The sequence below is a fragment of the Mytilus galloprovincialis genome, chromosome 5 (genome assembly GCF_965363235.1).
Source record: "Mytilus galloprovincialis chromosome 5, xbMytGall1.hap1.1, whole genome shotgun sequence".
Taxonomy (NCBI): domain Eukaryota; kingdom Metazoa; phylum Mollusca; class Bivalvia; order Mytilida; family Mytilidae; genus Mytilus; species Mytilus galloprovincialis.
Genome location: NC_134842.1, coordinates 28,842,818 through 28,855,099, shown reverse-complemented (window position 1 = coordinate 28,855,099; position 12,282 = coordinate 28,842,818). Strand labels below are relative to the sequence as shown.

At 32.4% G+C, this 12,282-nt stretch overlaps 1 protein-coding gene across 12 annotated transcripts in view; it reads right to left on the bottom strand.

The window, feature by feature from the left end:
- The window catches only part of LOC143075549 (uncharacterized), a 127,177-nt gene that overhangs the window by 38,846 nt on the left and 76,049 nt on the right, over positions 1-12,282 (bottom strand). For all 12 annotated transcript variants that reach the window (XR_012978343.1, XM_076251014.1, XM_076251016.1 and 9 more), the window contains 2 exons: positions 6,227-6,511; positions 4,793-5,077 (listed from right to left, as the gene is read on the bottom strand). Coding sequence is in view for 11 of the 12 variants with exons in the window: in XM_076251014.1 (XP_076107129.1) it covers positions 4,793-5,077; positions 6,227-6,511 (570 nt within the window). In the remaining variant the exon portion in view is untranslated. The remainder of the gene's footprint in view (positions 1-4,792; positions 5,078-6,226; positions 6,512-12,282) is intronic.

The following is a 12,282-nucleotide window of genomic DNA, read 5'->3' as shown; positions in this document are numbered from 1 at the left end:
AACCCCTGACCATCAGCAGAATAGACAGCCAAAATGACAAACATGTAACAGTTCATAAAATTCTATACTGAAAACTAAAGATTCAGCATCAAAAACCACTGGTGGTTGGGGTTGAAGTCAGGTGCTCTGGAAGGGTTTGCATTTCATTAAGAAGATTAAAGAAGGTGCGTACAGAGTTCAAACCCTTTCATCCTCCCCCAAGGAATTTGTTGTTGTTCTACGTCAATAATATCAATTTGGAAAAAATGCGTGAGAAGTTGTGAATGACGTCATTAAGAAAAATCTATTAAAGAAAATTTCTCACTGGATCCTTGCCACATTACCAACAATTTCATTTGCAGACATATTGGCACAATGACAGGATGGCTTTAAATTAATGGTTATGAGACAATTACTTATAGTTTCTGTGTGACATTTAAAAATCTGATTTACTAGAAAATAACTTAAATATCAAAGGAATAGTTCTTAAATTGCTGTTTTTCATGACACAGTTGGTACTCTTTCAATGTTAAAACTAAGAGCTTATAACTAACAGCAAAATCAGAATTGAATACAGTTGTAAACTTTAGCAGTAGTCTTATCCATTAACAACAGCTCTACGTGGGCAACAATTGCACTTCATGCTACTGAATTATGCACTACTGCCTCTCAAAATCACTGTAAGTCTTAGGGCTTATATTGTGATGATGCAACAGTCTATCTTTGCGTGGGGAACGATAGCATTTCAGGATACTAAAGTATCCATGATGTCCCCGTGAAATGAATGAAAGTCTTAGGGCTAATACATGTAGTGTCATTTGTGTTGAATTTAGCTGATGACTTGGTGTAATATGTGAAAAGAATTTGAGCTCACAGTTTGTGAATCATATTTAAAATCCACAGGAGATAAGATTTTGAGTGACACTGTCATCCCCTTGTCCAATACTCAATATATATGAGGATCTAGAAGGGGGGTCTTTATTACTATATTCTTTAAACCCTTTTTTCTCTCTTTTGTTGGGCAATAATACTCTACTGAACATATTTTTTAGAACCCCATTACTCTCTTCTTACATTTTTCAGACCATTTTTGTATTCCTTATTCTTCCTTTTGCCCATTGTTATCAGAAACCCCATCCAAACCCTCATATATATGTACTTCCTCAAGTGTGTATTTGAAGTAAGATGTTAACATGTACTGAATGTATAAAAGAAACCCTGTTTAGAACACTATGGGTTGTTTATGGGAAATATAAATGAGTATTCATGGGAGTCATTTTCATGATACTGCTTACAAAGAAGCTACTTAACCAATGGTTATTTATTGTAAAATCACTTTCATCTATTGCAAACACAATTGTGTCTTGTTTGACAGCTGGATTCAAAGAGGATCTGTGTAACATATGTGTATAAACATTTTCTAATTGTTTAAGAAACAACTCCATCCTTCTTTTTCTCATTCATTACTAATCATCACTAGGCCATGAGAAACATGACAGGTGACATCAGTGTAGCAGGAACTTCTTTCCCTTCCAGAGCACCTGAGGTCACCCAAATACCAGTGGAGTTCCTGTTGCTAAATCTAAAGTTGTCTGTATATTATTTGTGTATACTATTGTTTATTTGTGGTACTCATTTGGTTGTCTAATCAGAGGCAGATTTAGGGAGGTGGCAGGGTTCCAGCCCCCCTCATATTGTTGGAAAAATTTGGTTGATTATATAGGGAATCATTGATGCATGACTGGAGCAGGTCCCTTCTGAAGAAGTTAGAAGGCTCCCATTATGAATATTTCTGTACCACCAGTTTATTTCATTCATCATTACATTAAAACTGTGAGTTTTACTGTTCATAAAAATTTCCAGAATTTTTTGTTGTAAAATATTTTTGGAATATCAATTTGCAATCAAGGGACCTACAACACATTATCTGTTCTGATCCTTTGTTTAGCATGTGTTGAAAGAGTTAAAGGGTGGTATTTATATCTTATATTAGCTGCTTACTGCATTTCAACAATATGATTTCATTATCTTTTAATAAATATCTCTAACTGACTCCGAATGTGCTATAGCAATTAACCAAAAATTTCCCCTTCAATTTCCAACCTGTTATCATATCGAAGATATATTTTGAAATAAAACGGAATTTTGTGAGATCATCATGAGATTGTTAATCTTTAGAATTTTTTGTGTTTCTTAACTTGAAAGAATATAGCAACAATAAAGATAGTTTAACAATTTTACAAGTGTTTTTCTCTTCAATTTTCCACATTTCAAACATTAAAACTTATCTGATATTTTCAAGGATAGCAGTCCTACTTTCCTAAATAGATTTCACAAGGGTGTTATAACAGTTCCATGATTTATAAAAAAAGATCCTTAGACAAAATTTTATGTGGTATTTTTTAGCTGAAATTATCATGGACTTAAAAAAAAAAACTTTTCACCCTAAAATTTATTTGAAATGTATACGTAGAAAAAGTAATTAATAAATCTGTTTTACTTTGTAATGTTTTTCTTTTTTTTTGGAGACCTAGGATGGTTATAACGTACAAAGTTTCAGGACTAAATTAATTAACAACCAATGTTAACAGCACATTATAGATTCCCCCAAAATTAAGTTATATATCACTCCAAATATCTTCTGGTTTGATAATGGTGTGGGCTTACTGTCTAATTTAAGTGTTATACCACATTTCCTTTTTCCATGTTTTGTATTATTACATAACAGTGTTCAGAAGTAGCTAAGTGTTAAAATGTAAATTGCATGTAGCGCTGAAGATTTATTATCTCCTCTCACTTTTCTTTTCATTTTTAATTTCCTGATGTGAAAAATCCAGTGGATGAGTTGCTTACAGATTAGACTGCAATATAATATTCATACCTAGGGATAAGGGTAGAAAAAGAGAGCTAACACATTCTGCATCATGTGGAACAATTAAGTCCCCCCCTTTTTTCATCCCCCATCCCTCTTAATATATCTCCTAAATGCAGACTCAAAATCATTTCCTTGCACACAATTTTGGAAAAACCAATTGAACTTGTTGATGCCAATTATTTCGCAAAGACTCCATGTGTGGAAATCAAATAATGGATAGAGAACATGTTCCTTTCAACAGCTGACAACCTACCAATATTCATAAAGTATAAAATTGAGAATGGAAATGGGGAATTTGTCAAAGAGACAACAACCTGACCACAGAAAAGACAACAGCAGAAGGTCACCAACAGGTCTTCAATACAGTGAGAAATTCCCACACCCGGAGTCGTCCCTCAGCTGGCCCCCAAACAAATACATATACTAGCTCAGTGATGATAAACGCCATACTAAACTCCAAATTGTACACAAGAAACTAAAATTAAAAATAATACAAGACTAACAAAGGCCAGAGGCTCCTGACTTGGGACAGGCACAAAAATGCGGTGGGTTAAACATGTTTATGAGATCTCAACCCTCCCCCTATACCTCTAGCCAATGTAGAAAAGTAAACGCATAACAATATGCTTTTCAACCCTGCTCTTTCAAAAGTTTTATTGTGAACCAATCTTCAGACAGAGCCTAAGAATCACTCTACATGATTTCATGAAGTTAAAATCTTCTTAGAGTACATGTGTCTTCATTTTACTCATTTTCCCCACTAGTAACTTCAAAGTGATTTTATACACTGAAAACTGATTTTCACCTAACAGTGGCTTCCCAGTTATTTTTTACACTGAAAACTACATTGTCCTATAGTACAGGTCAACAGGTCATTGTCTTTCCAATTAAGAAAACAATAAACTAAGCAATAGTTTTGTATTTTTGTAGGTCAAAAGGTCATTGTCATTCAATTAAGAAAACAATAAACTAAGCAATAGTTTTGTATTTTCGTATGTCAAAAGGTCATTGTCTTCCAATTAAGAAAACAATAAACTATAGCATTAGTTTTGTCAAGAAGGTTCATCTGCACTATTAAATATGTGTAGCATATCAATATAAATGTCAGTATAGGTTTTGTGATTGTTTTTGCGTATTTTTCTTTATTGGAAGTTTTCCATAATATTTTGTTTGTAGGTGTATATGTAGGTGATGGTATCTGATCGGTTTCGTGCTATGTTGCATACTATATGTCTCAGTTCTGATGACTTTTGATTATTTCTATTATGAGATTATTACGTAAATGATAAGCTAAAAACTGTAGTATTTCAAAGTCAGTAAACAAACAAATAAACAAAGGTGTAACTAGAAATGGTATGTGGAAGTAGGAGGGTTATATCTACGAGACTGTTAGTTACTGTATATACTAATAAATATATAATAATTGATCTATAAAAAAATGGTAAGCTTAAATTAGTTTTAAATGGGTAAAAAAATCCCTAAACTAGCATGCTTGTTTAAGTTGGAAGTCGTGTAAGACCCTCAAGGTTGTTAAAACCACCCTCCGTTGTTTATTTTGGTAGCTTGCATGCAAAATGGTATAATTTCATGCTGAACAGATTCATTCCAAAATAAAAATTTTGTCAAAATTCTTTTTAGCGGAAATTCATTCCATTTTAGTACTAAAATTCTAAAATAATTTTTTCCTCATGCTTTAACATCCAAATTTTTAAAAATTCATGCGAGATATCCAGACTTTTTGAAAATGATTTAAATTTATTCTTATTCCATCATATTTACACAAAATAGTTTCCTTTTCCGGAACACAAATATATACATCGTCAGAGACAGAAAGGCAGAATATAAGAGTATAAGCAGTATATAAAGCCTGTCACACAACTTTACACCATGGTTTTTTGTTAACTTTAGGTACCGGAATTTTATCCGGCTCATTCTCACCTTTGACGATTATTTTACAGGATGTTCTATTTTCACCAAAATCGTTCTTAGCAACACACGAGTATTCACCATGATCGTCAACAAATATTTCCTCAATATCTAATTTTGCGATTAATCCATCGAAAGTCTGTTTGAAGTCTGAAGTGTTTCTTTGAATAATTCCGTCTTTATACCATGCAATTTGTGTAGCATCATTAACAGAACATTCTAAACAAACTGAATGTCCTTCGGTAGCTACCTTATTAGTTAACGGTTTCGTAAATTGTGGCTTTTTCTTTGCTCGACCTATAAGAATTTAAAACAACACAGTAAATATATAAAATAAAATACATTACAATACACATATTAAGCAACATGCTTTTTTGTAACAAAAAGAATCATCATCCAACATTTTCCTTTCCATTGATGATGAAGAAGTGTATGTAACTGACATTGTTTTTATTTATAACTTAAACATATACCCATAAATTAAAGTTGTTTTCCCAAAACATATTTTGAAATTTTCTTGTTTTTTTTTCCTTTTTGTTTTTTGAGCACAAATCTGCATAACAAATTTGTTATACAAAATACTCAATTCTTTTTCACTATTTTATCATTTCAATATGTATTCTTTCTCCTTAATTTCAATCTAATTATCGAGAAATTTTTTTACACTGTGTCTCTATGTTTGTCTTAATAATAACATGCTCTTATCCCAGTTCAAGCAGGGATAATAGACCTTTTAAATTACAATACATTTCTTCTTCTTTTATTGATATCAATGTAATCACAAAAAGTAATGCCCTTAAAATTAGTTTCATAGGTTACTGATCCTAATATTACAATCAATCTCAAAACTAAGCAAAACAAGATGTAGAAATATCTTCACAATGAAGCACTTCATTACTTCTTTCAGCAAAAGAAGCATGAATATATATATATATATTTTAAGCTCTTTTCGACTGAATTATATAGTTTGTTCTTATTTTGTGGTGTTACATCACTGTCCCAGGTTAGGGGAAGGGTCAGATGCTTGCAGAAATTTTTAACCCCACCATATTCTTTATATGCCTTTTCCAAGTAAGATGTCCTGTTATTCAGTGATTGTAGTTAGTGACTGTATATAATATTTTCTTATTTAAACTGTTTTAAATTTGTCATTTTGGGTCATTTTATAAGTTTGAGATGTCAGATGTGTTTTGTTTAAAGTTAAAGGTGGTACTGTGACCTATAGTTTCTAACTTCTATGTAATTTGGTCTCTGGTGGAGAGTTGTCTCATTGGAAATCATACCACATCTTCTTATTTTTATATGGAGTATAATAAATCACAAGTATAGTGAACTAATCCACACCTTTTCTTTTACTCAACCCCAGCACTAGCCATATCTATACTAATGTTTTAGAACTCCAAAAGTAGAAAGAAGGCAGAAAACTGGATAATGAGTTTATCTTACTTCTAACTGTAAGAGCTGCTTTTGTCTCTGCTTCACCCAGTGGGTTTCTCAAAGTACATTTATAAGGTCCAGTGTCTTCCTTCTTAGCACCCAACACTGTCAATGTGGCTCGCCCAGAAATATTGTCATACTTGGCTTCATAATGACGATTATTTGTTACAGATTTATCTCCCTTGTACCATGTGATATCGGGTGACGGGGAACATGTGACGATACATTCCAGGACTGCATTACTGCCCTCTAGTGTCACCAAGTCTTTCAAAGTTGCTTTTATTTCTGGTGAACCTAAAAAAGATTATTCATATTTATCAAATTATGATCAAATTTTAACTAAAGGGTTGCAGAATTTTGTCGCCTGAATTTAGAAAATGTTGAAACTTCAAAACAAAAGTACCCTGTTATATTTTTTTATTTTTTACTAAGTAGGTGATTGACTTAAAACACTTGTAGCTAAAATACCTTAGTTAATTTATGTTACAAAAAACTACAATGTTAATGATTAGGGAAATTAGAAACAGAGACAGCCATTTCTACAGTATAATGAATGAATGAGTTAAAAAAACAAAACACAATATTTAAATACCTGAAAAAAATATATAATAAATGTCTTTCTTACAAAACAAACTACAAATATATACATATATATGTAAACAATCAACATAAGTTTCGGATAAATAAATAAATAAATAACAAAAAATCTCTAAATCTGATCATAATTACTTAATTACAGGTAAAATAAAAAATACATGAAAATTATCACATACTGGTAAGTTTCTGATAATTAAAAACATGACAAAATTCTCTAAATCCGATCATTATAATTACATACAGGTAAAAAAAATACCTGAAAAAATTGTACTAATTACCTTCCGAGTTGAATAAAAGACTACTCCGTCGGAGAAACAGATTAGACATCCTAACAATCGACCATCTAAGCTTATCTAACTCATTCACATTCAATTTTTATGTAGGTAGTGGTGTAAATCTTGGCTCAAAAATAATAACGATGTTTATACTGCAACAGTCAATACAGAGCCTTACTATCACTGCTAAATGCCTCTAGTTAAATTATTTTGAGAGGACATGAAGATGAAAAACACAGACAGACGAGTTAATCGGGAATACTTGTACAGAAGCATATTTATTTACTTAAAGAAAATTCAATTCTTAAATTTGTTTAAAATTGCTAATTAACTGCATGGCAGAAAGTGGATCCTTTACAAAGCCAACCATTCAGAGTTAATTAACATGCACACGAGAATCAGAAGAATGCACATCTTAATTTCCTAACTCCTCTAAAAATTACTTTCGTGTTCTATTATTGTAGAAACATTTCAAAACCAATTTCTTTACATACATGTCTCTTCTCTATTATCTTTATTGGAATTTTAAAATAAGAAATGACCTTGCCTTTAAATTTGTACTTAAAACAATGCTGAAGTATTTGATTTATACTGAGAAAATGTTGTTGTTTCAGGAAATATTGAACAGTCAACATATCCTTTGACAACTGTCAAACCTCTCTCTGCTTACAAACACCAACACTGGTACAACATCATAAGGGTTGGATCCAGGATTTTTGAAAAGATAGTAGGGGGGAGGGGGGGGCTTAAATTCCTCTTAACATTATTGATACTGCCAAGATAATCAAAGGGAGTAAAAAAAAAAATCATAAAAATTGTGAGAAACACGAGATTCATAAAAACAAATATCATTAAAATTAGTTATTGATGTCAAGTAAAACATTACTCCAATTTTCAACCTACAAATTGTAATCATAAGGGGGAAAGTTCTATTCATTGTTAAAAAAAGTCCTTGTCAAGAGAACTGCAGTGAAACCAATTTATTTCAGCTTTCTTCTTGACAAATTTTATCCTACAGTCTGCACCGTTCACAACGAGTTTGATGTGACAGACTAGTAAAATGTTATTCAAACTAAGAAGTATTTGCAAAACTTTGTTAAGACACCTAAGAAAAATGTTGGAATATTGGACTTTGAACTAGTAGTTGTAAAGTTTATTGAATATAATGCACATTTGTACCCATATGGGTTGAAGGCATACATAAATCAACATAGTAATTTTACAATACATCATACAGAAAAAACAACAAAAGAACCAAACATTATATACATATGTATCTATCATGCAGTTGTTGAGTCCACCCTCCTCAGTGACCATGACTGATTAACAAATGAAGCAGCATACTGCATAATTGACGGACAAGAAAGACATAAAACATGTAAAAGAATTTGGTGTAGACTGATCCTAATTTTATGTGCATGACTTTTTCTAACACTACCAGTACTATTAACCAGGTCAAACAACAGAGAACTTTCATTTCTGATCATTCTTGTCATGATGTGCAACAAATGTTAGTGATAATAGTTCATCATGACCAAAACCTTTCGTCTGAGCTATATTTACTTGAGTGCCAGGAATATTGGGTTAAACGAGAAACCACCTGTTCGGATTGTACTCTTTTTCTCATCAATTATTGGAATTATAACAAATATATTAACTGGACATATGCTTTTCTACTTATCAAAAGTTATGGACTCTAAGATTTAGTTATTTCAATTAGTTTGGCTATTATTTGCTTCATTTATTATTTTTATTAAGACTCAAATCTTGTTCCTTTTTTATATATAGATTAGACAGTTGTTTTCCTGTTTGAATGGGGCCCTTAATAGCTTGCTGTTCCATGTGAGCCAAAGCTCTGTGGTAAAAACCATATTTTGCATGACCTATAATGGTTCACTTTTACAAATTGTGACTTGGATGGAGAGTTGTCTCATTGGCACTTATGCCACATCTTCTTATATCTATTGAAATTGATGAAACATCTTTTCTTGACAAATGCCAATAAACATTTTCTTCAAAACTAAAGGACGCCTAAGGAAGTTTTTTCCTATTCTTTAAATTCTATACCCAGCAGACAATACCTCAAACGTTTTGCTTACTGTAAACCAACTAAATTTCGCAAGCGATTTATTTTCGCGACCTTCGCGAGTAGAAAAATAACGCGAAATTAAATCGTCGCAATAAGGAATAACTTGGATCTTTCCCTATCAAACTACATTAAATAAATAAGAAAATCGCGAAATTAAATCGCCGCGAAGTTGACTAGCTGGGTATAAACGCGAAATAAAGTATCCCCGAAAATAAGTTGGTTTACAGTATTATTTTTCCTTGCAGAAATAAACAAACAACTTGGCAATGATCCCAAGCTAATAGGTTAATGACAGACCTTTGTAATAAGTTAAGACTTATGACATTTTCATGGTTAGCAGAATTATCGTTTAGCTGCTGTTAAGTTTTATCATTCTGATGTTAAAATCAATCATAATTTGTCAAAAGTTAGATGTAATCTCATTTGCTAACCAATTTTTCACATAGCTTTAAGATAGAAAAGTTCATAGCATTCAAAAATAAATTCCTGTTGCTTGTTCCAATTTGTCACATTGAATTACAGGTTAAATTCCTATGTTAGTTCAGCAGTTATTTTCAAAAATTCATGAAAATTGACATAATTGATTGTTGGTGTATATTGGCACTTTCAGCAAACTTAACTATCTCATGGCTGACAGGTTTTATGGTGGAAGTAACCCAATCTACAGTAGGAATACTGGGAATTCAAGTCAATTAAGATAATAGTTTAACACACATGCCAGGGGGCAGGGTTCTGACTCATAGCCTCAATGCTGCTGACACTGGCTATCTATACTTAGACCATTCTGTCACCAAGGCCACCAGAGAATTTTTTTTATAAATAACATCCTTGTATGCCTGCAAGTTTGTGTATCCCAAAACCCACAAACATGAAATTTGTTTCACCTACCCATATTTTCAACTGGTTTTAGGACATCTACATGTCTTGACCTTTGGTCATGACCTATAGGAGACTGACCCTAAGGCATAATTGTAGAACTAAATCAAAATGGCATTTTATAACACCTGATAATGCCTGGCATTTATTATAGTGTTTATCTGCTGCAACTCCTGCCAAGTTATAATTGTCACTGTCTGGTCAGGAACTCATCAGACCAGGAAGTAACCTCAAGGTCACGTCAAGGTCAGTATTTTGACTTTGATTGTTGCTTATGATAGTGCTTTAGGTAAGTAGTTGTATTGCCAATATTTAAGTCATAATATTGTCAATGTTTATGCTAAGGATGTTGGTAAAGCAATTTCAAGTTGTTGAGTGGAGTTTCTAGTACATTATTTGACTTTATTTAGGGATTTTTTATTTGACTACTGTCTCACAACCATCATGACACATATATGTGAAGTACAAATTGATTCTAAAAAGGCACTACAAGTATAATTCCAATACAAATGGACATACAGATGTACATGTATAAGTTGGTTTATGATAAAATTGTAACTTAAACAGTGATTGATTGGGTGATTTATACCACTTTCAGCTCCATACAATTTGATATTCTGAGACAGTCAGTTTTTATTAGTAGAGGAAGAAAAAGAACCACATCCTTTGACAGGAAAGCTGATAATCCTTAACAATAAAGATTGAAGCTGAGCAAACCTACCACTCACAACCTTAGTGTTGAAAGGCTTAGAGTGATACAGAAGTTGAAATTCTTAGACCTCTCGCCCAAAACGGCCCCTTGAACTTCAAATTTCTTGAAAAAAAAGTCCTCAGAAAGCACTCAGAGCCCTAACTGAATATTTATAGCTTAAACAGCAAAAACCTTGAAAGATTTTCATATAAACCATATGTAATATCTCAAACCAATATTTGTAGTGAAAGCTAAGGTGTAAAATCATACTGCTTATTTACAAAAAATTAACAGAACATTGGCAGGAATTGTTTTAATATCACATTAATAGATCTTGCAATGCAAGAATGTGAAGATAGGACATTAAACGTATAGATAACCATGATTTAATGTACCATCTATGTTTCTGAGAGATATTAACTTATATCAACAAGTTTGCTAACAACTGTCGACAATTTATCTATCAACAGCGAAATGAAAAATCGGTCAAAATGAATTTATCATTATTTATAAACACTGCTTAGAATGTGGGTGTTTGGGAAGTTGGTGTTATTACAGTAATTAATTGTTTCCATTCTTTCTGCCTACAAGAGTACCGAAAATAAAGTTCATGTAGGCTCTGGAATTGTAATTTTTAGAACTGCTATCTTGCACTCATATTAACTTTATTAAATGCATGTAGAAGTTTCATATGAACAAAAGGTAATGAACAGCAACCCACAAAAACATCATGGCAACATCAGTGTTCTCCCTAGGGCCTTTTAGCATCATGGTAATGTTATGCTATATTTCCGAATGTGATGCTATCTAAATTGATTTTCTTAGTTTAAACATATTTATTTATAGTGGATTGCGAAACAAGTTATTACAACTTATATTAATCCCTTTCCACTTTGCAGGTGTGAGTGCTGCCTTGTAGCGGCATTAGCTTACTCTTTTTCGAAATCTACAAGGGTGTCTTTAACATGCAAGAGATATTGCTCTCTCTTAACACGGGTCAGCCATTTATCGTCCCCTTCTGACGGACTATCATCGTTTCCTCAAGACCATACTCGCAAATGGTGTCAAGGGAGAGCCGAAAATTGAGTACCTGAAATTTTCATCCCGAACGGGAATCAAACCAGGAACCTTTGTGTTCGTAGTCCGATGCACTTACCACTACACCACAGCTCTTTGATTTTCTTATAGATTGTGTTATGGATGTGATGCTATAGTTTTTAGAAACAAGATGGTATTTCAAATTTCTTTGTTTACCAGGATGCCGTATGAAATATCTGGGAAGAACACTGAACATGGTGTCTTCAATTCTAAAAAAGCTCTAGACAAGTGTCTTAAATAAATTACATGTTTGTTTCAAGAAAGATAGTTCAGTCTAATGGTTGATATCAATATTTATCAAATTCTTATGTCAGGTTTTCAGCTTCTGACCAATATGTTGCAAAAGCACTTAAAGAAAATAGTCAAAACAATCTCAAAGTATTAATATTTCAATACAGGATTTAATACTTTGGTTTGTGGTGAATAAACCAAGATCAAC